The sequence below is a fragment of the Lissotriton vulgaris genome, chromosome 4_1, assembly GCF_964263255.1.
Source record: "Lissotriton vulgaris chromosome 4_1, aLisVul1.2, whole genome shotgun sequence".
NCBI classification, from domain to species: Eukaryota; Metazoa; Chordata; class Amphibia; order Caudata; family Salamandridae; genus Lissotriton; species Lissotriton vulgaris.
The window spans coordinates 614,875,545-614,902,130 of record NC_141691.1 but is presented as its reverse complement, the minus strand read 5'-3'; the positions used below and the strand labels follow the sequence as shown (position 1 = coordinate 614,902,130).

The following is a 26,586-nucleotide window of genomic DNA, read 5'->3' as shown; positions in this document are numbered from 1 at the left end:
TTGAGTTACCAACAAGGGACCGGGGCATAGTCATTTTGAGTGAAGTGTCATAGATTGGAAGGGTGATAAGTGCAGTTGGTCAGGGAAAGGTCAAGGTAGAAGTTGGCAGTGTTACATGAGACACATAGTAAGGGAAAATGTATGACTGTAAATTTATGGGGTATGGACAATATTTTTGTGTACAATAGAATGTAGACAGAACAACAGGAAAGACGTATTTTATCGGTTTAATAGCATGATGCTATTGGACTGCTGGATATTTGTTCTCAGCCGCTTGGAATAGGTGGCACTGTGGGCCACCCACCTGTCCATCCCAATAACTATTGCTGTGGCTGTTTTTAGAGATCAGAGAAACCATTTGTTGACTACACTGGCCCTTTAATCCTAGCCTAATCCTATGCAGGATCTCTGGTATGAAACTGAATTGTGAGTGTATTTCCACTGGCTATAACCAGAAGACTCCTGAGGATTCTCAGTATTTTATGCACTCCTATAGAAGCTTATAGGTGACTAATCAGTCCTACCTGTATTTGTGTCAGCCAAGAACCCCCTTAGCTACTTACACTCCCTTATGTTCAGCAGCTGTTCCAAGATGTATGTGTTGTGGTGATTTCCTGACTGCCTGTGTTTTTAGTGTGTTGTCACACTGACTCTGGTTGACATTGTTGCCGGTCATCCAGGATAGGTTTTCAATGGTTAAAAACCCTATTGTGACTCATGAGACATACCTGCAGTAGGTCACCTATCCTCTGTAGCTGTACCTGGCTCTTGCATATTCACAGAGGTGGATAATTATTTGAGCACCACCAAAGCATTTCTTGATGCCTGGTGCCCCCTTTCAATACATATGTCCTGTTACTTTGTTTGTTGTGCTTATGTTATAGTGTCATCAGACATGTCTTCAGACAGCATTCATAGTTAGAATCATAAGTGGTTTGAAGTGCAAGTGGTAATAAGTGTTTGTGTGCATGAATGGTTCACTTAGAAGTATGCATGGCTGCAGCATGCCAGGAGCGTTCAAGCATGCCAGGAGCCTTGGCAATGTTTAGAGAATGCTGTGGAAGTTGGCATCATATAATAAGTGGGTAAGAGTCACTTAATTTACATGATGCCTTATTATAAGTGCAGGGCCCAACATATTTGTTTAATAATAATTGAGAGAAAGCATCACCAAGGGGTTAAGAGCTATTTTCCTTGAATGTGATTTGAGGCATGATTAGGCGTTGAAGGGCATTGATCAACCTCCTCTTGAAACTGAATTCTGAATGCATTCACAGTCAATGTAGTCACTGAGTAGTCCTTTGCCAGGGCATCCCTTTCCTGTATGATCTAATCTTCCTCCTGAGGTCTTGCATGGGTATGTGTTTTAGGCAGACCTCTACAGTCCATGGTCTATGGATTAATCTGTGATTGGTGGTTAGTGTTGATAATATTGCTTTTCTTTTGTATATGTTTCAGGTGAGTGTCTGCAGGTGCATACCATCTTCTTATGTGTTATGCATTGAGGGTAATCAGGCAAGTGTCTTCCATTATAGGCCTGAGCTCCTTTGACTGGGGTTCAGCAATATTTGCTATGTATGTTTGAAACATGTTTTGGCTTTCTGTGGTAAATAAGCAATTTCAGTATCGATGGATGTTCATATTAAGGTTGTTGATAGTGCAAACTTGCCTTTTGTTAATTTTAGATCTTAAATCAATCAATCAATCAACCATTATCTGTATAGCGCTGCTTATCACCCTGGATGTATCCAGGCACTGAGGTCTAGTAAGCCTTAGTCAAAGAGCCAGGTCCTGAGTCCCTTCTTGAAGTGGGCCAGAGAAGGACAGGTCCGGAGGTGGAGCGGGAGGTCGTTTCAGGACTTGGCAGCGAGGTAGGAGAAAGAACGACCTCTACTGTGACTCCGACGGGTGCGGGGATGTGCAAAAGGGGGCGATGGAGGCAGATCGGAGTTGTCTCTGGTCGGTTGGTGTCAGGTCAGGTGGTAGTTGAAGTAGGAGGGTCCGATGTTGTGGAGGGCCTTGTAGGCATGGGTCAGCATATAGAACTGGCATCTTTTCTAGATGGAGAGCCAGTGGAGGCTTCTGAAATGGGTGGTGATGCTGGTCCATTTGGAGAGGTTGAGGACGAGTCTGGCTGCGGCATTCTGTATGGTCTGGAGTTGTTTGAAGAGATCTGTGGTGGTTCTGGCGTAGAGTGCATTTCTGTAGTCCAGGTGCCTGTTAAGAATGGCTTGAGTCACTATTTTCTTGGTCTTGACGGGGATCCATCTGAAGATTTTACAAAGCATGTAGAGGGTGTGGATGCCGGAGGAGACTACTGCATTGGCCTGGTACTTCATAGAGCGATCCCTGTCCAGGATGATGACAAAGCTGTGGGCGTGGCCGGTGGGAGTAGGTTAGGGTCCGAGTATAGTGGGCCACCAAGGGGAGGTGTTTCTTCTGAGGATGAGCACTTCAGTCTTGTCAGTGTTAAGCTTCGGGCAGTTGGACATCATCCAGTCGGAAATGTTAGTCATGGCGTTCCCGAAGTTTGATCTGGTGGTGGCAGTGTTTTCCCTGAGCGAGAGAGGATGAGCTGGGTGTCCTCAGCGTGTGAGATGATGTTGAGTCCGAGAGTGTGGATGATGTTGGCCAATGGAGTCATGTAGGCATTAAAGAGGGTGGAGCTGAGGGAAGAGCCTTGGGGGGCACCACAGATGATGTTCTTGAGTTCAGAGGGGAAGTGCGGTCGGCAGATTCTCTACGTGCGTCCTGTGAGGAAGGAGGTGAGCCACTTGAGGGCATTTCCTCTGATGCGGATATAGTGGCATCTGGTAATGAGGGTGTGGTGGGATATGGTATTGAAGGCCACTGAAAGGTCAAGGAGGATCAGGACTGCGGATCACCACAGTCGAGGATGGATCGGATGTCATTGGTTGCGACTATCAATGCGGAAGCCAGATTTGGAGACATTGAGTAAGTTGTTTCCTTCCAGGTGATCTGTGAGCTAGTGACTGATGACTTTTTCCAGGACCTTTGCAGGGAAGGGGAGCAGTGAGATGGAGTGGTAATTCTTGAGCTCGCTAGGGTCAGTGGAAGGCGTCTTCAGCAGAAATTTAACCTCTGAGTGTTTCCATGTGTTAGTGACGGTGGCAGTGGTGATGGATGAGTTGAAGATGTTGGTGAGTGCCCTGCTGATTTACTTCTGTCCCAGGTTGAAGGCATGTTGGGGGCAGAGGTCGATTGGTGCTTCAATGTGAATAGAGGTCATGATGGCTGTAGAGTCCAGCATGGAGAGCGATGTCCAATCGGTGAGCAGGTGAGGGTGGGGGTAGGAATCGGTGTATGACGGGAGGTAGCCAAAGTCTTTTGGCCATGGGTCGAAGTTGCTGTAGATGTCTTTTATCTTGTTGTGGAGGTAGTCCGCCAGGGATATGCAGACGGCTTGGGAAAGAGGGATCGTGTTCTCTGTGGCAGACGGGCAGTAGAACTCTCTAACAATGCTGAAGAGTTCTTTTATGTGACTGGCGCTTGACTCGATGCGGATGGTTACACCATTCATTTTGGTTTCTTTGAGATGGTGGTGAGGGCAAATTTGAAGTTGGTGAGGTATAAGAGGCTCCTGCTGGAGTGCCATCGTCTCTCCAGCTGCTTGCATTCACTTTTGAGAGCACAAAGTTTGAGGGTAAACTAACTAGCCTGTTTGTTGGATCTACTGCTCTTCCTGGCCATTTTAATGGAGGCAACTGTGTCTGTGCAGTTGAAGATCTAGTCAGAGAGGTTCTGGATGGCTAGGCCAAGGTTGCTGGTCGTGTTGGGTCTTGTGGTGCTGAGGGTGGTGGTCCATTGGGTCTGTGATTTTGTTCCATCTGTGGTGGACAGGGGTGGAGGGCTCAGAGGTGGGTTCTGATGAACCTGCAATAGTGAAATGGATGATGCTGTGGTCGGTACAAGTGAGCTCAGGGCATGTCTGAATTTGATTCTGTAACTGGCTGTGAAGATGGGGTCCAGTGTGTGTCTTGCAAAGTACATGGGGCTGGTGACCAGCTGCGATGTTGCTCATGCTTTCCAGGAGGCTGGCGGAATTGATGTCATTGGGGTCCTCGAGGAGGAAGTTTAGGTTGCTGAGGAAGATGTAGTGCTTGGAGTTGATCGCCAGGGGCGATGAGTTTTGAAATGGTGTTGCAGTGGCCGAGGCAGGGGCCCAGGGATCTGTAGACGAGGACTCCTCTGATGGTTGTGCTTGCGTTGATTTAGATTTGGAAGTTAAGGTGTTCCTTGATTGATGTGATGTCATCTTCTGTGGTGGTGCATTGAAGGGTATCCTTGTGGATGATGATGATGCCTCATCCGTGTTTGCTGGTACAGTCTCTGTGTATCATCTTGTAGCCATGGGGCGCTGTTGTCGTGATGTCGGGGTTTGAGGATGGTTTGAGATAGGTCTCGGTGATGAACATCGTGTCAGGGGTGGAAGTGCTGATGGTGTCCCAGAATTCTGTGTAATGTTTACAGAGGGTCGGATGTTGAGCAGCATGCACTGGATCTGTTCCGAGAGGTTGGAGGATGGCTGCATGGGTGCGAAAGGGTTTCAGTGTTGCAGGTGAACCGGCAGCAGTGGCAGGCCAAGGGTCCTTCCATGTATCTTAGGGAGGAGATGCAGCAGTTGTTGTTGTGGTCTCAGGAGGCCATGGCTAGGAGCTCGGGAAGTTGTAGTGATGGATGTCAGGAGACCCAGGGTTCCTGGCACTGGGCACAGTCCAGGAGTGGACGGACACAGACTGGATTGCCTTTGGCATGCCTTTGATGCGCTGGCAGCGTGGCTGTGCTGTGGCCTCCATTAAGTAGGTCCTGGAGGACAGAGGAGTGCTAGCCGGCAGGGGGCAGGATCGTTGAGGGCAGCAAAATGGTGGAAAAGTGTGAGGGGCTAACAAGTACAGGAATAGAAGTGCTGACTGACACAAACATTCAACAGCACATAAAAAATTTAACAAAGGGTTAAATTAACACAGGCAATTGAAAGCGCAATGTAAGACAGCACATAAACAGTAAAATAAAGAACTAGGTTACGACAGGAAATTATAAGCAGACTGGTATAACATTTATGAGAAAAATAGGTGGTTAGTGTGATATACAAAAGAAATGGTGACCCAAACGTACAAAACGCGACCTTACATATGACAACAGTAAAATAGTTAAAGGAGCGGGCAGAGCCAAAAGGCACACCTTAGGCAGTCACAGGCTGATTCAGGCGGCAAGAGTTAAATTTAACTGTGTTCATATATGACTTCATTTTTGGTGAAATCTTTCTTAATGGAAATATAATGATTTAAATTACTATTATTTTGCTGAGGTTTAAACTTAAAATACATTTCCACCGAAAATAATTATTTTCAATGCAATTTATATTACATTATTTTATTAATTCCAAATAGATAAAAAAAGTTTGTATTTAAACATTAAATGTGTATTATTTTCAGATTTTTAAATATTAATGTATATTTATTTATATTTTTAACTATTTTAAATACTTTCATTTAACATTTTTTCCCCTTGAGGTTTTATTTACAGTTATTAGTATTGTAATAAAATTTGTGTTTGTTTGTTTTAGTATCTTTTGTAAAATTGTGTATGAGATTTACTTTTTTGACTTTAATTGGAAACTGTTAATTTAGTAGTGCACTGTTAGGTTTGTAAGAGATTAAGGCTGGAGTGTTTTTAATTTGTAATTTTTAATTAAGATTGTATTTATTTAATAATTAATTATTTAAATACCGAAATTATATTTAAATTATTTATTGATTTTTAATTAATTGCTAATTGTTGTATCAATGTTAACGGTGTTAGTTCATCTGTTATTTACCTGTATTAATGTTTGTTTTATTTAATTGTTAATGTACATTAATATTTTCTTTATATTTTTTAATATAATATTAATTCCAATTGGTTGTCAAAATTCATTTTTAGTGAAGTAAGGTAGGAATTGTTTTACTTGAAAAGATTGAAAAAATATGATTTATATAATTCTCGTTTTATTTGTAATATAAAATTGAAATTAATTAAATTGCATTTTATTTGTTTTATATTTAATGAACATGCTCATTATGTTTGCTTACGTCTGAGTGGAAAAGCAAATTTGACTCCTCCAAAGTCCAACACTTTCTCTACTATTGGCCAGATTGAAGGTGGAATAGTTAGCCCAGCCAAAATCCAACGCTTTCCCTACTGTTGCAAAGATTGGAATGGGAACAGCGAATCTGACCCCTCCACAGTCCTGTTGGTCAGTGAATTTGAATACTCCAAGTGAAACATTTTAATTGATTTCTTTTAATTGTTTTAATATGCATTTTATGTTTTAATTTTAAAAGTTAGCTTCATATAAGTTTTTTTGTAGTGATAGCTTTTTTACATTGATGGTGATATTCGAAATATTTTTTAGATATTTTAATATCTAGTCTTTGTAATCATAATAAATGATTATCAGTCATATTTATTACTTGCTTAGATATTTTTGTAATGTTATGTTAATATTTTTTAGTAATTATTTAAATGTAGAACATGATTTTATTGTTGTAAGCTATACTTTTTTTTAATATATGCTTTACATTATAAGTATGCATCCTTTAATTAAAATATTTTTAAAGTTAATTTATGATTGAAGGTCAATCTAGTACATAATAGTTAAAGTTCCACCTATTTTCTGATGATATTGTAGTCTCCTATATTTTTGTTGTCAACATTTTTACATACATGTTTGATATTTGTGTCCTCCGTATGTTTTGGTGAAATTTTTGATGATATTTTGTCAGACAGTTACCTAGCTCTGCTTCACAGATTTACCTACCAAAGAAGGAGGTTTACATTTAGACTAATGTGTTCAATGCAGATGCAAAACACCAAAGTGCAAATAACATTTGTGCTGAGCATCAGGTTTGCTTTTACATTAGATTACCTTGCTAGTCATAAAAAATGGGGAGAAACGTAAAAATAAGGTTTGCATTCATTTTGTATTTTACTTTAGTGTTTGTGGTATCATCTGTTAAAAGGCAGTGGTAACTGTTTTGCTAAAACTGGAAAATGCAAAACATGCACTCCTGCCAGGCACTTCTTCTAAAACAGGTGCAAACACCATTTGCACACCTCTTAAATCTACCGGAATTACTTGGTCAGGTAATTGCAAGATATTTTTCCACTACCCAATAGCTTTAATGGTCAGTTTAAAAAAATGTTTTTCTCTGTAGGTAATGTTCGTCTGACAGGGCTGATGTTTCTAGCTATTTTGCGTCTTTAGGAGCTGATTATGAGTAAACGCCAGATTCGCGAGGGCGTAGCGGTCCAGCCACCACAATACCGGTGGTAGGACCACCCTATTAGGACTTTGCCAGTCAGACCAACATTGCACCGCCATAACCGTCAGGGATCCGCAGTCCCACAGTAATCTGAAGTTTGCAATGTGCTTCGTGGTGCACTGAGGCACCGCCAAGCATATTACGACTTTCCTCACTGCCAGCAGTTTCATGGAGGTTCTTCCTCCATGTAACTACTGGTGGGGAGGAAAGAAAGGGCGCCTTATGGGGCATCCTCTTGCCCCTGTGCATGGGGGTGCATCCAGGGGGGCACATATTGTGCCCCCTGTAATTTTGCACCCCAGTTCCTGCACTGGAAGGAATCAACGACATGGTGCATTCCTTCCCATGGAGGAATGTGCACTGGTGGTCCTTCGGCTGTCCTGTTTAAGGCTCACAATGAGTCTTTAAACAGCAAGGCCACAGGACTGACATGTCACCTGCCTGCCGGACCACAAAATTACTTGTAATCTGGCAGGCAATCGTCAGCAATTCTTGACGGTGCAGGAGTACGGCGGTGGCATGCCACATGCTCCCATACCACCAAAAGTTGTAATCAGGCCCTTAAAGTGTTGTACTAGGAATGTTTTGACCATTCACGAGAAGCTTATATGAAAATGTATTTCACAAAGATTTGGTCAAGTTCATCTGCCAGGTGTTCTTAGATCTCCAGATGGCCAGTAGTGGGCATATTATAGCTTAGAAATAAGGCCTCTGTAGTCTGATATAATCCTTGGCTGCAACTAGTTGACTCCACAAAAAACATCCCCTTGATCTGGTGTACTGATGAACACGTATGACTTTCACTCTTAAAACATGTGCCAAATAGTAAAACCCCAATGCATCAAGTCCACTACATTTTGGGACTTTGCACTGTGGGATCTACATTGCGGTGATCATTACATCATGAGTCACTATACCTTTAACAGTAGGAATAAAATTACATTACAGATAAATGTTATTTAGAAAATAATTAAATACCTTTTTAAAAAAGAAATAAAGGGCAACTTATTAAAATGAATGTAATTTACATAAAAAATAAAAGCAAAAGGTTACAGTTTACAACAATGTTTTGGGCTATTGTTTTTTATAATAAAAATGACTGTTTAGACTAATAATGAAGCTTTATATTTATTTAACTATATGGACAGGGCCTATGTAAAGTAGGCAGGTGGTATTCTTGCCTAATAAAGCTGGACCAGCAGAAAGTGCTTGCTAACTTTTTTCCTAAACTACTGAAAGAAACTGGTTGCAGTGTCAGCAAAAAGAATGGCAGTCTCTATGTGAAGTAGGCCATAAAGCGCTTAGAGCTGCTAACTATCAAAGAATGGCCTATTTGCCAAGATGGCTAACTTATTATACACCTAAAAGACTGAACAAAATTTTTCCGGCCTCTTCGGAGTTTTGTTTTCGATGGAGAACCCAAAGATAGGGTCCTGGAATCATATTTTCTTCTACTGTCCCGATCTATATCAATTCTGGTGTGATGTTTTTTCGAGGATTAATCAATGTCTACCTTTATCAGTCCACATTATTCCTACTATTAAATTAACTATTTGTGGGTGTTCAATAGAGGTCCAACATTTCTCAAAATATCAACAGAATTTCTGCTCAACAGCTATTGCAGTAGCCAGGTCTCTAATTTTACAAAACTGGAAGTCCAATAAGATACTGTTGATTCAGCAATGGCAAGAAAAGATGGTTAAGATATATATATGGGAGGAAGCATATGCCAAGCGGATAGGGTCTCTTCGAAGATTAGTAGCAATATGGTTAGGGTTTTTCAATAATGGATTTTAAAATGTACATAGTCATTTATACCCTCAATGTGTTAGAAAAGTAGATTATTATCTATGTGGTATTTGATTACTTGTACTTTAATTTCAGAGTATAAATATTATGCTGCTATCGATATATTGCCTGACCTTATACTGTTAGCACTGTATTTCTTTAGTATTAGCACTTTATTGATGTATTTAGAAATAGATGGTTTTATTGATTATATACGCTCCTTATGTCATCGATACTTTGGGTGTTTTAATTTTGGCATTGTATTGATATTGTATCAGCATTTCTCTGACGGATCTTTCGATCCGGCAAGGATAGCACCTCAAGGCCAATTGAACTAGAACTTTATCATTGTAATTATGAATTTATTACTAGTTTGGACATAAGCTGCTGAGTCTTGTTTCATCACCGGATGCACTATTTGCACTTTAATGTCTTTGCACTTTTGTTTCTACTTATGTATGCAGTAATTGATCGTTATATTGATCTAAGTTGTATAATGAAATTTAGCTACTTCTCTTTTTCTATACTGTAATCCACTCAAACACAAATTATTTTTAAAAAAGAACGACTGTTTATAAAAAGTAGAAAAGAAGAATATTTACTAAATTGAATACAAAACAATAAATTAATAAAGGTTAAGTTAATTATTCCATATTGGTTTAAAATTGCCAAATCATTGTTGAAAATACAATAGGTTAATGGGTAATGTTAGCATTAGTTGACTCACAATACATACATTAAAAAAAAAATGGTTTAAGGTTACTTTTGCGTAATGATATAGTCAAATAATATTTTAAAGTAAATAATGTTAGGGTTAAATTAGGGACACATTTTCAAACAAATGAATACAGGCTAAAAAAGTTTGGGGTAAGGAAAAGCACAATAAATACATAAAGTAACAATATAAAAGAATGGAGTTACACATACAATTAAAGGGCAGATACCTTAAAAATAAAATAACGAAAAATATAATTACTAATTACTTGCCCTAATTGCAGTTTATGTATTGTTTCCCGTTAGTTGACACCAGGATGTGGCGGTGACACACAATGTAGTGGTCTACAATGTAGTGTCCCAAGAAGTAGTACTCCACAATGGTGTGATTTAAAACCCAGATTATGATACAAATGTTTTGTCTCAAGAGATGTTCTAAGAATTGATTCGCAAACAGAGGTTGCAAATTGTACACTGACTTTTTGCGAAGTAGTTCTAATTTTGACCTATGTACTAATAGGTGTGTTCACAAAATCACCCTTTGGGGTGGGTCACAATTTAACCTTAATCACGAATATTCATGAGGTAGGCTGCAGAGTGTGATTTCCCTCCGATTAGATGTCATCACAGGGATGGTGGCCTGCTGCTAACTTTTTTTAATGGAGCCCGTTTTCCTTAAAGGAAAAAGATCTGCATTTTAGGAAAAAAATATATTAAAAAAAGAATTGTCTGTTTAAGATTTGGCACAAGATGGCACTGGTCTCCAGGACCACAGCCCACTCCCCAAAAACCTTTTCACATCCACAAAGAGGAAGAAGTCCCATTGGGACCTCTCCCCTTTGCAAATGGATTACCACCTCTGTTAAGGAGTCTGTAACCTATCAATGGTTTGTGACTCAAATTGTGGTCAGAAACCATTGATACATAGCATTGCAAATAAGATTTGCAAGAGATGCCCTAACCACACATCTTCCAAATTGTTATTGATAATGCATTTTTAATTGTATTTTGTGTTTTGATAATCAGCTACTTAGCAATTTAACATTCACAAACCATGTGATTTAGTGAATTGCAAGCGTTGTGACTTCTAACTGGCTTCATCTGCTCCATAGAGATCAAGGTGTCATAAGGAGCTTTCAAGAAACTGAAACTATAGATGATACCTGATTAGTTCCCCTCAGATAATACACATTGGGGTGTCAATGTTTGTGAAACCTTGTGGAGAATACTATCATCTTGACAAATTTCCATTCCTGTATCAATCATGTATCAAAGTTGCATAGTGTAAACCAGCCTGGTAATGATGAGAAAACTGAACATATATAAATATATATATATATATTAACTTCTACTACCCAATATTTCATTGCATGGTTACTTAGTAGGTTGGGAAAGTTTGAAATGGAACAAAAAGAAATACAAATTACCTGCTGGCCTGGCTTGAGTGGTGAAAGCGTTATTCCCTGGGTGTTGATCACTGGCAGGATTTGGTTCCCTATTACTGTGGCAATAATTTGACCCTGGGCATTGGTCAGTAGTTGTGGAGTGATTGGCTGCACCTGAAGACCCTGAGCGCCCCCTCCTGCTTGGCTGGATGACACAGGGTTAGGCATTAATGGAATTGTCCCAATTATCTGCAAGAAGCAAAAAAAATATTTTTTTCATGGAGGCCTGCTAGCCCAAAGAAACACATACATTATGCTTATTATCTGATATTTTCAGCACATATAGAATTTGAGTTCTAAACAAACCAGTGCATCGATAAGCCTTCATTTCATATTATATTACTGTTTTTAATTACAGACAAACCTGGTGCCTCCAGTCACTGTCAAAGTCCATGGCATTCGCCACTGGAAACAGCACAATTCTCATCAAAAGGGTCTAGTACTTCTGAGAAATATAGACTAATCTGCCTGCTCTATTGCAGGGAGTATTGACTACACGATTGACATATCAAGTGGATTAAGCTGAAAAGTGATGAAATATTCATACTAGTGTGTTGCAACTACCTGGGTAAACTCTCTTGTCAGATGATTGTGTTTTGATTAATGGTGGGCGGAAGTCGCGGAAGGTACTATCGCGGAGAGGCACGGAGATTGAACCAATTGCTGTGCCTCTCCACAATATTTCTATTACGTGAGCCTGCTCACCCGCCGCCCGCTTCCCGCCCACCGCCCGCTTCCCGTCCTCCTTATTAAAGTATATTTAAAGGCTAAAATACATCTTAAATAAAACTTACCTTATTGCGCCGCAAACGTCCCCATCCCGGCTTCATCTTGGAAACTGGGAATGTACGGGAGCCTGCGCATGCGCATTCCTTGCCAGGCCTGCGCATGCGCAGGCTCCCGCGCTTCACAGTTTCCAAGATGAAGCTGCGATGGGGGCGTTTGCTGCGCAATAAGGTAAGTTTTATTTAAGTTTTATTTTAGCCTTTAAATATATTTTAATAAGGCGGGCGGGAGGCGGCGGGCGGCCAACTTCCGTTCCGCCCGCGAATTTGCGGAAATTCGCCCCGTTGTTCGCCTTCTTTCAGAAGGTGCAAATTTCCGCACATTCCGTGGGCAGAACGGAAATGTCCGCCCACCCCTAGTTTTGATTAAGCAAATACTAAGGGCCCTATTTAGAGTTTGTAGGACAGGTTACTCTGCCACAAACGTGGAAGAGTTACCTGTGTGATAAATTCCTGGGTTGTTCTCTTTTGCTTTTTAAAGTCCGGTGAGCTGTCATGTTTCTGCCTATAAAACTTCACCAGGCTCTGCCAGCATGAACCTTAGACTAAAGGCCAGACAGATATTGGGCCATCTGTGTATGCACCTCTGCCCATTCACCTATTCAGGGAAGACGTTCTGACATACTTTTTTTCTGTTCATGAGGATTACAAAGGAAACCCTTGTCGTCCCAAATAGGAAAACACAGAAATAGGAGTTTGTATTTGTAAAACAAAAAGCTTTGAAGTGTGGGTACTCTGACAAAGACACTCCCAAATCAAAGCAAATCTACAGTACCTTCAGCAGAGCCGGTGTGGTAATGGCTTCCCAGAAAGCACAGAGATCTCCGCCATATAGGTGGAGACCCCTAAATATCGTGTGCTGTAGTCCACCGGGATAGGGGATGTCGTGTCTTTGTGCTGGAGCGGTACATGCACGACGCATCACGCAGGTCAGTTGCTTAGATTCCTTTATTGTCATCGGTACAGCTATATATCTTAGTTGCAGCAGACCCCTGGGATGGCGTCCTCACTCCCCTTGGTCATCCCCATCCTCTGCTTGTCCCCGCCCCCCAGATGACCAGATGTCCGGTCTGGTGACCTGTCCCCTGCTACTCGACCCAAGGGGTCCTAGTGCCCCACACTTAGGTCACGACATCTCCCCCTTTGTTACAAACAAATGTTCATGACACATTTCTGCAGTCACTGCTAGCCAGCGTTGATAGTGATCATTTGCCAGAAGTGAAGATATAGATGAAGAGAGAGAGAGAGAGAGAGAGAGAGAGAGAGAGAGAGAGAGAGAGAGAGAGAGAGAGAGAGAGAGAGAGAGAGAGAGAGAGAAAACCTGCTCACTTTGTCTCTCTTCAAACAAATTGTCTCTGTAGTTTCTTGCATGTTCTTCTCAGCCTTCTTCATCTTCCTTTCGTTGTCCTCTATCTCCTCCGTTATGCTTGTTGCGGGCTCCGTTGATGTTTCTTCTTTTTTCAGTCTTCAGCTCCTCTAAGTGTGAGCTGTTTCTCGTCTTGCTCAGTCTGTAAGGTGTTACTCTCCGTGCCTCCTCCATCAAGATGCCTTTCTCTGCTTCTAACAGTTCTTCACTTATTGTCTCGAGCGTTGATAGTTCTTCTCTGCTGACTCCTTGATCCGTGAGGCTGTTATTGTTTGTGTGTTTCCATCTTTGTTGCCTCGACACTTTCTCGATCGCTATCATGGTGGTGTCTCTTTTTGTCTCTTGTTCTAGTTCTGACATTGTTGCTGGTATTGGTGCGTTGTTCTCTAGGATGTGGTTTAGGTGATCTTCCGCCCTTATTCTTGCGTCTTTTTTGTATGGCCGTGGATGTCTGGACATGTAGTCAGCTAGATTTTGTTCTCTTTCATGCTTGTTAATTATTTTCAATTCGTAGTCCATCAACGTTCTTCCCCACCTTTCTGTCCTTGGTGGTACATTTGTTTTTTGGTTGTCATAAATCATTTTTAGTGCTTGGTGGTCCGTCACTATTGGCGATCTTGGTGATTCCTTTTCTGCTTTGTATTGGGTCATTATCGCTAATCCTACTGGGCCGGCATCTGCTGTGGTCTTCGTGCCTAGTGTTGGATCCAAGTACTCTAGGTGATCTACCATTGGTGTTACCCGGGCTGTCGGTGCGTCTAGCGGCTCGATGATTTCTTGACTCAGTAGTGATTTCCTCCCCTTCAGCTTTCCTAGTCCTCTTATTTGTTTCTGATATTCTCTTGAGATGTTTGTGGCGCCGCTGTCGAGCACGAGCCTCGCTTTGTGGGGCCCCGCCTCTATGGTCACGGACTCTGTTTTTTGATTCTCTTTTTGTCTGTGGTATTGTGTACTTGGTCTCGTTTCACCCATGTTGCTTTCCTCTGCTCCTTTCCTTTTATGTTCTTCTTTTCTATTTCTAGTGCTTGTTCACTGACTTTTCGTACTTTCTGTCATTTATCTTTGTCCTTTTGCTCTTTTTTGGCCCTTATTTTCTTCCTTTGTTTTATTTTATTTCGCCTCTTCTGGGCTTTCTTAGTCCTTTTTCCTTATATTTTATTTCGCCTCTTCTGGGCTTTCTTAGTCCTTTTTCCTTATATTCTCCTTTTTCTCTTTGTGATCTTTTGTCCCTTTTCCTTCCTTTGTTTTACTTTATTTCGCCTCTTCTGGGCTTTCTTAGTCCTTTTTCCTTGTATTTTATTTCGCCTCTTCTGGGCTTTCTTAGTCCTTTTTCCTTTTATTTTCCTTTTTTTTTTTGTGTGCACTTGTATTATTTCTTTGTCTTCTCTTCTTTGCTCTTTATTTTCTCTTTGTCATCCGTGCTTGTTCCCTTGACTTCCTTTTATCCTTCTTAGACATCCTTTAGGGTCCCCTTCCGATTCTTTTGTGTCCATTGTACCTCCTTGTTTTCCTTTTATTTTCTTTGTGTCCTTTCTCTTTGTTTCCGGCAATTGTGTTTGTTGCCTCTATATTTCTTTTGTCTCAGTTTGTTTTGTGATGTTCTTGTTCTTCTCTCTTCTTATTTCATTCTTTATTTTGTTGTATTTCTTGTTGTGGGGATCTTTCTCTGTCCTTGTCCCTTTTTATTTCTTTATTTCTCTTTGTTTGCTGTGTTTTACGTTTTGCCTGCCCTTAAAATGGTTGTCCTGTGGCTCCTATTGCTGTTTTCTTTTAATGTCCCACTTAAGATGGCCGCCCTTGTTCCCGCGAGATTTCGCGATCGAAATCTCGCTTCTCCTGACTCTAAGATGGCCGCTGCGTTGCCCTGTCATTCCTATTGGCTGCATTTGCCTGTCCCTAAAATGGCCGCCGAGATTTTCGCCTCTCGCGAGACTTCGCTCTTCAAGTTTCAAACGCGAGAGCTTCACGCTTCTTGTCCTGCATTGGCGCTTCTTCCCGGTGCTCCTTACCGCGCTGTGTCGTTTTCATAGGTGGACGCTGATCGGGGTGGGCTCCCGTGTAGCTCCTTGTTGTCGGCGATCTCTTCTTTCACACGACGCGATCCTCATGCGTGTGGGGTCGTCACCGTCCTTCGTCGCCAGTTGTCGTGTCTTTGTGCTGGAGCGGTACATGCACGACGCATCACGCAGGTCAGTTGCTTAGATTCCTTTATTGTCATAGGTACAGCCATATATCGTAGTTGCAGCAGACCCCTGGGATGGCGTCCTCACTCCCCTTGGTCATCCCCATCCTCTGCTTGTCCCCGCCCCCCAGATGACCGGATGTCCGGTCTGGTGACCTGTCCCCTGCTACTCGACCCACGGGGTCCTAGTGCCCCACACTTAGGTCACGACAGGGGAGTATATCCCTGCCCTGCCCTGAAAGAATGGTCTACAGCTGTAAATAAGGACCTACGTTCATTTTGATGCTTGTATGTAGGTTATTCATTTAGTTCTTCATTATAATATTAAGATGGTGTTGAACTCACTGCTTAGGCAGCAGATCACTTTTTAAAGAGCTGTTTAGGAGTTAAGAACTAGGGGTGGAATTGGTGGAATTTGGTGACTCTGTGTTACTCTTGTAACGCAGAGTTTCGACCCAATTCTGTGAATCGCCGAGTGGTAGAACTTTTTCCCGTGAGGCTCCTGAAAGGAGAGCGAGATTTGGCGTCCCCTAGTGCCATTTTCTAATGCGGTCGGTCGCACGCGGTTAAGAGCGGGCGTGGTCAGAGGGTTGCTTCTTGAGTAGATTTGCTGGCGCTATAGTAGGTTTTCTACCTGAGTGGCTGTGAAACCAACTCGAATGTCTGCGTGCTCTTGCTCACCCCATGGTGCAGTTTGTGCAGATTTTTCAGCACCGCTCTGCTACTGGCGCTAAATTGCAGCACGAGTTGCACAACATACTTATTTCTGCCCGTTGGCGGAACTCAGTCGAATCTCAGAGAGTTGTTATGTAACTTCACGGAATTACACACAGAGAAACATCATTAGTTCCACCCACCCATACTAGGAACACAAGATCAAAATAAATAGATTAACGCCATACAAGAGGAAGTAGTTACTTATAAGAGGGGGTTGATTCAGTAGAGATCAACGTATGGTTAGCTGAGTAAACTTTTGAATCTTATTTGATTTTGTGTTCGGAAATAATGTAAACAATATACAGTGAAAATCCCATACATGTACATCTTCTACAGACGATAGTAATGCCAGCTAAAGTATCGACATTAAGAACAAACAAGCAATAGCAATTCACTTAACATCTTACTGCTCCTGTCAGTGCAGTTTAAGTATAATCAATATAATTCCACTATTATGTAACAAACGTATTGGGGCGCAAACATACAGATTGAGTAAATCTACTTAGTGAGTTCCAAATAAAGGGAACAAAGGAATAAAAGAACATGGTGGGCCACAAATAAACACAGCAAAATCAGAAAGTCAATGCACAACCAACATAATGTTAGGGCCTTTGTTCTCTCCTAACTAGTCGGAATATAGCACCCGACAGTCCTCCTAGATCATGTCCAGCTTTTTCAGCAAGCATGAGAATAATTGATACGTAAACAGCTCCCCTAGAGGTTAAATTACACATTCAAATAAAATATATAGATTAGAACATAATTATGTAGTTATATACCTCACATATGCATAAGTGACCCAGTGCAACTTCTGGTTTCTGACTGGATCATTTCGCACAAAAAATGTGATTCAAATGAATGCCAATGATCCTAAGTAGGTGCAACGTTACAAGCAAGTCATGCCTTATCCTTAGAGTATAGTTCAATTACAATCAGGCAAAGAAATTAAAACACCAGGCAAGAGTCTCTTGTGTAAGATGCCTGCATAAAATTGTACCCGGTTGTGTGACACATGCTTGTACCACTTCACATTTTATCAAAGTTTGTATATGCAAAGTTCCAGGAGATTAGATTTCCCAGTTTGTTCCAGTGGTTTCCCATAAGGGTTCTCATGCTCTGTTAAAGATGATTATTATCATTCATACCATACACCACTCTAACATGTGTGCCACTGTCATCATTTCTGTTAACTATTTTTGTCTATAGGGTACTGATGTCAGTCTACAGTGTCTCACAATACGTTTTAGCTGAAGCTAATGAGGTAACTAATCATTTATAGGCATGTCCTGCTTCTCTCCCTCTCTACCTCTGCGATACGTGTGTAATGGCTACCTGGGCCCTTCAGGGGATAGCAACCATGCTAGCATAGTCCAGACCATTGTCCAATATGGTAAGATGATCAGACATTGCAACAGAATTGGTATCAGGTCAAATCTGGTTTGATAGGAACTCCAACATGAGGAGTGGAGGAGAGTTCCAGCCTGGGATATCTAGAACAAAGTCCAATGCCTTTCCTGCAGTGTTTTAAAAATAAGAGAATCTCAACCTAGATTTTCTGATATTTCCATGAGAAAGCAGTGTACCTTTACACCATTTTATTTCTTTTTTTTTTTTAACAAATCTTTATTGAGATTTTAGCCCTTCTTCTTTTTTTTTTACAGCGTGGTTACCCCCCCCCCCCCCCCGACAACCCCTCTTCCCGGTACAGGGTGCATTTTGAAATATTTGAAATTTAACAATAAAGATAAAGAGTTATAAAGAAAATTAGAAAAATACAGGCTTCGAAGAGTAAAAAACAAAGCAAAAACAAATACATAATAACATTTCTAGAGCATTCGATATATCTCAACCTAGTTTGTCTATGCTGGGTTCCCTAGCCATAGTCTAACTGGTTCCCAAATTTTCAATCCCTTTACTTTTTTTCTGATACCTTTCCGGCTATAAATGGAAATTTCGAGATTATATGTTGCTAAGAAGCGCATCAGCCACTGTTGAAATGTGGGTGGGCATTGGTCCAGCCATGCGGAGGTTAAACAGATTCTAAAGACTGCCATAGCAATATATATGAGTCCCTGCATGGCTATAGGTCTAGTAGATTTATCTACCCCTAACACGATTTCTGCTATGCTGATCTCTATATCAACTTTGAATATTTCCGATAGGCAGTTGGAGACTTCTCGTTTAAAATTATCTAGAGTACAACATGTCGCCAACATATGTATCAAATCGGCTTTAGGTCTATTACATCTGGGGCAGAGAGTCCCCTTTCCCACTCCCCATTTTGAAATGTTTTCAGGTGTATAATAGAGATCGAAAAAGGTTTTGTAAAACTGAGCTTGTAGCTTGGTAGACATTAGAATAGAACTGGATAATTCGAGTGCTTTGTGGGCTAGATCCTCTGTGATATTGATACTGTTTTGCCAAATATTTGCATGTTTATCGATATCGTCTGGTAGTGCAGCGATTAATTCTTTATATATGTCCCCAATTTTTACCCTATCAGAACTAACCACAGTGTTAATTGTTGGGATTTTCTTAAAGCAACCATTGGGTCCCCCCTTTTTGAGAATAAAATCTCTTGATTGTAAAAACTTTAAAAAATCGTGCAGATTCAGCCCATATTTAGTTTTTAACGATTCAAATGAACAAAAACCTGTTGAATCAAAAAAAGAGCTGAGTTGCGAAATTCCCAAGCTAACCCATCGCCGCATGCAGGAATCCGAAAAAATTTCGGGCAGGTTGGTGTTATTATCTATCGGAGTATAGAATGAAAACCTGCCTATCGCCAAATGTTTCCGAACCATATTCCAAACAGTATAGATACCCTTAAGTGTTTTAAATCGTTCTTTTTTAAGATGGCATTCATAGGGTAGCTTCCAGAGATGGTTATTGGCATTATTACCCAAAATTAATTCCTGTGGGGTTGGAGTCAAGCAAGTTGGCGTTGAGTCTTGTTTGGGGATTAGCAGTAAGCGACTGTATTTGATGGTTGTAGCCCACCAATATAGTTTGAAATTAGGAAGGGCTAGGCCACCTCTGTCCCTGGAGGTGTGATATGTTTGTAGGCTCTTCGTGTTTTTCCATAGCCCCAAACAAAGCGAGATAGCATATTATCTATTTCGTTAAAGAGTGATAAGTCAAAGTTGAGACAAATTGCCCGGAATAAGTACACCATTTTATTTCTATGTATATTTATGCAGTAGTACTGCCAGTGTAATCTGGTATATTTCTCTTTGGCTTTGTCAAACTCATCGTCTATTAAAACCCTGTATATACCCATGTATTGACTCGAGATATTGTAATACTGTAGATTTGGTTACCTCTTTTGTGATCTTGGCCCAGTCGACTTCAGATACAATGCTCTAATTAACGATTTTGCCACATGCGAATCAGTGATAAGTAGGATTCTATTTTCATCGAAAGGAAGGATTTGATAGATCCTTTCTCAGTTATGCAATCAAGGGTAGTTACCCCTCTGTCTTTCAAACCTTTCCAGTTTATTGTGGTACCATCAATAAGAATAACAATGTTATGCCATACTGAAGGGGGCTGATTGATGAAGCCATCGCCTCAGTTTGTCAACTATTTCCATATTTCTCCCATTGCTTTGCTTGTAGAATTGGTTAGGCTAGCTGAAAGAGATTGTGTTTTGAAAAGAAAGTAGGGCCCCTGTGTGATGTTTAGAGAGTGCAGTTCTAAATCCACCCATAAAAATCTACATTTTAATGGTCTCATAAAATCTGCGCATTGGGATAACTGATGCACTTGATAATATGCTTCAATTTGGGGTTATCGCAATCCTCTAGAAGAGGTGGTACTACGCAACCTATGTACATACATTCGGGCCTGAGCTTCCCGCATTCAAACTTATTGATATCAGACATTATATTTCTCACAACTGGTCAGTGTATCAAAAGCAGTATCATACCAAAGATGTAATTAAAGCAAGGTGCTATAACCATCAACTTCACAAAGTCTTATTTCATGATTTTGAGGTGAGGAGTCAAATTCCTGTCAACCATCCCTTCCAGTCCACTCTTTATAAGGATTCACAAATACTTCAGTTCTTTGTGCAACCATTTAATTTTATGTCATACCCACTGATACACACTCTTACCTAGTTCACTTTTACTCTGTGACTGTGGCAAAGGAATCTGTCAATGAGAATATTGTCGGGAGATATTTCTCAGGGTGGATAGGCTTAATAAGATATCATCTGGATACGGAAAAATGTGCCTGTCCTTTCACTTTTCTATTTTCTGGACTACTGGCGAGGTATGCAGTACTGCTGCCAAAGGTTCAAGGGCCAATAAAAAGATCAGGGGTGGAAGGGAATGCCATTAGCATGTACCTCTTGTTAATAGCTATGGACTTTGACAAATAGCCACTGCAGTTTAATTGTGTGCCCGGGGTGTTGTACAAACATTTGACTTTTGCTATGAAGTTCTCTCCCAGAACCGCCCTCTCCAAATACGGAATAGGCACTCCACTCGACCCTGCCAAAGGCTTTTTCTCCATCTAATTAGAATACTAATCAATCAATCAATCAATCAAACTATTTGTAGAGCATGCTATTTACCCGTGAGGGTCTCAAGGCACTGAGGGGGAGGGGGGGTTGTGGGGAGCTTCGCTACTGTTCGAAGCTAACACTCCATCTGGTAGATATTTATATTCCATAACAAATGAGACTGCAGTCTCATGTGAGTCATGAATGAGTGATATTATAACTTAATGTCATCTCGCTACCAAAACTTTCATCAGTATCTGTACGTCAATAAACAGTGAATTACGGTGCATACCTACACAAAGAGGCGTATTAGCCTAATGTTGTCAGTTTCAAGTAACAAGCGTAATAAGATATTTCTGAAATTATGCTAATTATGTCCACGTAATATACATTTCGCTTAGGCCTACTTGTAACTCCCTCAGGAAGCCCTCTTCCACTCTGGCCTTCCATTTGGATAAGCACTTTATAAACTCAACTTTATCTTCTATGGATGTCTTTCCTTCAGGGAACTTCTTCCCTTCCTGAGACAACGTTGGGTTTGTTACCATACCGAGACATGTTTTCTCAGCTGCAGGGATATTTTTCAAGTGCACAAAGTTTCATAGAACTTCACAACAGTTTCTGAGACATGGGTTGGGTCCGTTATCACTATCGAGATGGATCTGCGGATGCCAGGGTTCACCATTTGCGACTCTCTTTGCCTCAACTGGAAGGCAAGAAGCTTCCTTGTTGTGTCTTTACCTGTTTTATCAATGATTTCTCAGCTTGAGATGTACATTTAAATGTGCATACCTCCCGTTTTGATCCAGTAAGTGGGATGGTTTCCTATTCAGGCCCGGACTGGCCATTGCGGGCACCGGGCAATCCCCCGGTGCGCCGCAAGGGTGGGAGCCGTTTTTGTTACAGGGCCGTTTTTGCAGCTTAGCTGCAAAATCGGCCCTGTAACAAGAGCGGCCGAAAATCGGCCCCGGCAAAGAGCTCGGCGGCACCCCCAACCCCCCCCCCCCCCCCCTCCCTCCCCCGGGGGCCGGCCGAGCACTTTGCCAGGGCCGGTTTTGGTTTCCAGTCCGGCCCTGTTCCTATTGTATTGCATTCTGTGATGAGTGTCCACACAACGGTGGCCAAGAAGGTGGCTGGTCTCCAAGAGGGCCACCCTCTTGGCTACCGCTGTGCCATGCATCAGATATCTTCTGGAGGTCACTTTCTTTGCCTCCCAAAACATTTGGACAGAGGAAACTGATCCCTTATTATCCTCGTTGGAAGTCCTAATGCGGTTTTTCAGGTTTTTTTTCTTGTCCAATGGTTTATAATTGGAGATGGTGGGAAGCATCCATTATGTCGTAGGTGGTTTTGTGAGACCTGAGTCTAATTCTAGCAGGATAGTTCTATCTCTAGAACAGTGGTGTGAACTATTTTTCTTTGAAAGGAACCTGATGTAAGAAAATCAATATGTGTGGCTCTGTTGTGCACTGGGGAGAAGAAAGTGAAATCGCCTTCAGTGGGATGAAGTATGCCCCAGATGTCTGCCAATTTATAGTCTGCCAACAAATCTTGAAGCAGCACTCTGTGTGCTTTATTGCATCTTGACAGTAGGCGCTGTTCTAGCTACGATAGGAGTGATAGGTATGCCCCACCCCCCACACCCATTACCCAGGCGCGGTTCGTCCATTGGGGCGTGGGGGCGTAGCCCCCCCTGCCCGACGCCGCCCACAGCTCCCTCATGACAATCATGTCAATGAATCAACATGACGTCAGACCGCCGGGCAGGCGTCATGTTGATTCATTGACATGATTGTACAGACGGCAATACAAGTACGCATGCGTGGGGACGGAGGGTGGATTTTTACCCGTGCCCACGCATGCGCACTTGTGTTTTGGCGGCGTGCGCATGCCCATCAGGAGCCCTAATGGGCGTGCTGCGGGCGAGAGGGTACCTGTGCCCCTGGCGTCAGGATTGGCCAGGGGCGCTGTGAGCCTGTGACGTGTGCGGGACCGGCAGCAAGGTAAGAGTGTGTGTTTTTCGGTGTTCCAGTAAACTAGCTTGCACAAATGACTTGAGATAGTTCAGTGTGTTAAAGCATCTGCTGCAGAAATGTGTGCGTCTATTCCAGGTCACCCGTTTATTTCACGGCATGGGGTTTTGGAAATGTAAAAATTCTCAGAATTTCTTTTTTGATAGTTGCAACAACAGCCTTCAACAGATTTCATTTTATAAACATTTTCCAGAAAATGAGTTAACAACTGTCACCACAAATATAATGTACTCTTTGAACTCAACTAAGGTTATAAAATTTCAAAATGTTAACAAATGGTAGAGGCGGAATAGCATGATATATGCATTTATTATTGCATGCATGTTGGTGTATGTTTGTATGTGAATTTGTATAGTACATACCTAGGGCTTACAGGATGGCAAATGCATGGGCGGTAGAAGGTTTCCAGCATAAAAAGGTAGGGGTGATGTAATATGTAAACTGGCACATCCTTCAACATCGATCCTAAAGGCTTGTTAGAGTCCATAATTTATTTTTATATGGTCATAAAAATACATGAATGATGGATAAATGCAGGGTGGGTGCATTAATGATTGTTCGGTGGATGGATGGGGCCATGGATGGATGCATGCATGATGGGTGGATGGATGCATGAATGATGGATACAGGATGGATGGGTGGGTGGATGGGTGGATGCATGAATGAATGATGTATGGATGCAAGATGGGTGGATGGATGGGTGGATGCATGCATGATGGGTGGATGCATGATGGATGGATGGGTGGATGGATGGATGCATGAATGATGTATGGATGGATGCATGAATGATGTATGGATGCATGATGGATGGATGGATGGGTGGATGGATGGATGGATGGGTGGGTGCATGAATGAATGATGTATGGATGCAGGATGGGTGGGTGGATGCATGAATGATGTATGGATGGATGCATGCATGATGGGTGGATGCATGATGGATGGATGGGTGGATGCATGAATGAATGATGTATGGATGCAGGGTGGGTGGATGGATGGGTGGATGCATGAATGATGTATGGATGTATGGATGGATGCATGGATGCTTGCATGATGGGTGGATGCATGATGGATGGATGGATGGGTGGATGGATGGATGGGTGGGTGCATGAATGAATGATGTATGGATGCAGGATGGGTGGGTGGATGGATGGGTGGATGCATGAATGATGTATGGATGGATGCATGCATGATGCATGATGGATGGATGGGTGGATGCATGAATGAATGATGTATGGATGCAGGATGGTTGGGTGGATGGATGGGTGGATGCATGAATGATGTATGGATGCATGCATGCATGATGGGCGGATGCATGATGGATGGATGGGTGGATGCATGAATGAATGATGTATGCAGGGTGGGTGGATGGATGGGTTGATGCATGGATGCATGCATGATGGGTGGATGCATGATGGATGGATGGGTGGGTGCATGAATGAATGATTCTAGAAAAAAGGGGGTGGTTCAAAGGAGAATCCAAGGCTATATCAGTTTTCACGTTGTTTTTGTAGGAGAAACACACTCAAAAAAACTCTGGACCTCTTGAGTTTTGAACAATATAGTCTTTAGGGGGATAGTGAGTGTGTTAGCAACAGTTCTTTATATCTTTAGGCTGAATCCTTGTTCATATAAATTGAGTCAGAAGTTCATTGTTGTGTAGAGAAAGGCTCTTTATTGGTTTTAGTAAAAACATGAACAGCCGACACGTGTTTCGCCCCCTGTGGCGATTCGCGCCAGGGCTTTTTCAAGGCTATTTACATTTCAATTTGCTCATTGCAGTTCTTCATCATTATTGGTATTGGTTTCCAACAAAAATCCGGTTTTTCGAAAATACACACGCGAAAGAGGAAGGAGTGCACGGCAGGCTCCTGACTACAAAACCTAGGGACTCCCCTTACAAATCGATATTTTCGAAAAACCGGATTTTTGTTGGAAACCAATATCAATAATGATGAAGAACTGCAATGAGCAAATTGAAATGTAAATAGCCTTGAAAAAGCCCTGGCGCGAATCGCCACAGGAGCGAAACACGTGTCGGCTGTTCATGTTTTTACTAAAACCAATAAAGAGCCTTTTTCTACACAACAATGAACTTCTGACTCAATTTATATGAACAAGGATTCAGCCTAAAGATATAAAGAACTGTTGCCAACACACTCACTATCCCCCTAAAGGCATGAATGAATGATGTATGGATGCAGGATGGGTGGGTGGGTGGATGTATGGGTGGATGTATGAATGATGTATGGATGGATGCAAGGTGGTTCGGGCTCGCTCGCTGCGCTCGACCGCTGCGGTGCAATATGCAAATTAGTTTACGCCTCACCACTTTCAAATGTCACCAGCCGCCCCTGCCATTACCATAGGTGTATTAACAAGCAACGTGAGGAGCCTGGATAATTCAACTAGGAAAGAGTGTCTACTTATTTTGAGTGCATAAGCCGGTCTCCAATAAAAGTGCAGCGTAATGTTTTAATTTTAGCTAAAGCATATTTGCCCTCTGTGTCACTGCTCTATTTAAGCCCTCTGTGAGGCAGCTAGTGCTTGAATAGCATTGCCACACCACTTTTCCTGGAGGACAGTGATGTGTCTTAGGGGCCTCTCAGTAAGGAAAGAGTATAACACACTCGTCACCATGTTCGGAATCACTTTCTCTACCTCAACGTGCTGATGACAAAGCCTTTGATGCTTTTGGACAGTGTTACAGACCTCGTTATATGAGGGTTGGCAGACAGATCTCACAAGGTGGCCATCTTTAGCACAGCCAAGCTCCGCCTCCTCCAGATTTTAACTCTTGTATGTTTGTAAGGGTGGTGGTAGATCTGGAACCTTCAGAGTGGGCAATAGATTGCTGCATACGTCGGGTGTCTTCAAGGGACAACCCGGTGCACACACAAAACAATTCTCATTACCCGGTCCTTAATGGCTAACAATCACCAATACATATTGCAGACTTACACACTGTGACATCATTTGATGGATGGTCCCTTTAGGATATGATTCATGACCATTTACAATAGTGCAGGCTGTTCGGGGAGGAGGTTTGATATGCATGGAGATTTGCCACATGGATTCATAATACACATGGGTTTTGTCACATCTTCATTATCACCCCTGAAAGGGAGTACTTTTTTTTTTTTACAACTATGTGAGCTTCAGCAAACATAATATTAGAGTTACAAATGTTGCCTCCAACTACTCCCACCACCAATGCTGTGTGGGTGACCTCTAAATGAGCCTCTTGATCCAGCTAAGGGCCAACCAACAGCTGAATGCCGTCTGTTGTTGAAGAAGGAGCACAAAGCATGAACAGAATACATTCTTCAGACTGACTGTAACAAATAACTATGAGAAAACTGTAGAGAGGAAATGTTCTTTAAGTAAAATCTACGTTTTAAACAGGCATGAAATGCCATACAACTTTCAGTAACTCCAAAGACAGAGAAAAAAGCATTCCACGGGGCAGAGCAGGATGAAAAAATGCCCGCCTCCTTCCTTCATCTCGAAACATGTGTCATACACAGGAGTCCATTTGAGTGGAACACAGACATTTAGAAGCGTAGTTTTTAGTTTACCAGTCGCAAATGGAGAACTTTTGACGAGCTAATGCACAACAGTTTTAACAGGACCCATTAATCAATCACAAATGTAGGTCATGAGAGGTCACTTTTCACCCACTTCCTCTCACTACTGACGATTAAGCAAACTTCCAAAATACCCCGGA

At 41.9% G+C, this 26,586-nt stretch overlaps 1 protein-coding gene across 1 annotated transcript in view; it reads right to left on the bottom strand.

The window, feature by feature from the left end:
• POU6F2 (POU class 6 homeobox 2) overlaps positions 1–26,586 on the bottom strand; it is a 902,251-nt gene that overhangs the window by 89,591 nt on the left and 786,074 nt on the right. Inside the window, exon 6 of the mRNA XM_086964856.1 lies at positions 11,255–11,461. Within this exon, the coding sequence (XP_086820982.1) occupies positions 11,255–11,461 (207 nt within the window). The remainder of the gene's footprint in view (positions 1–11,254; positions 11,462–26,586) is intronic.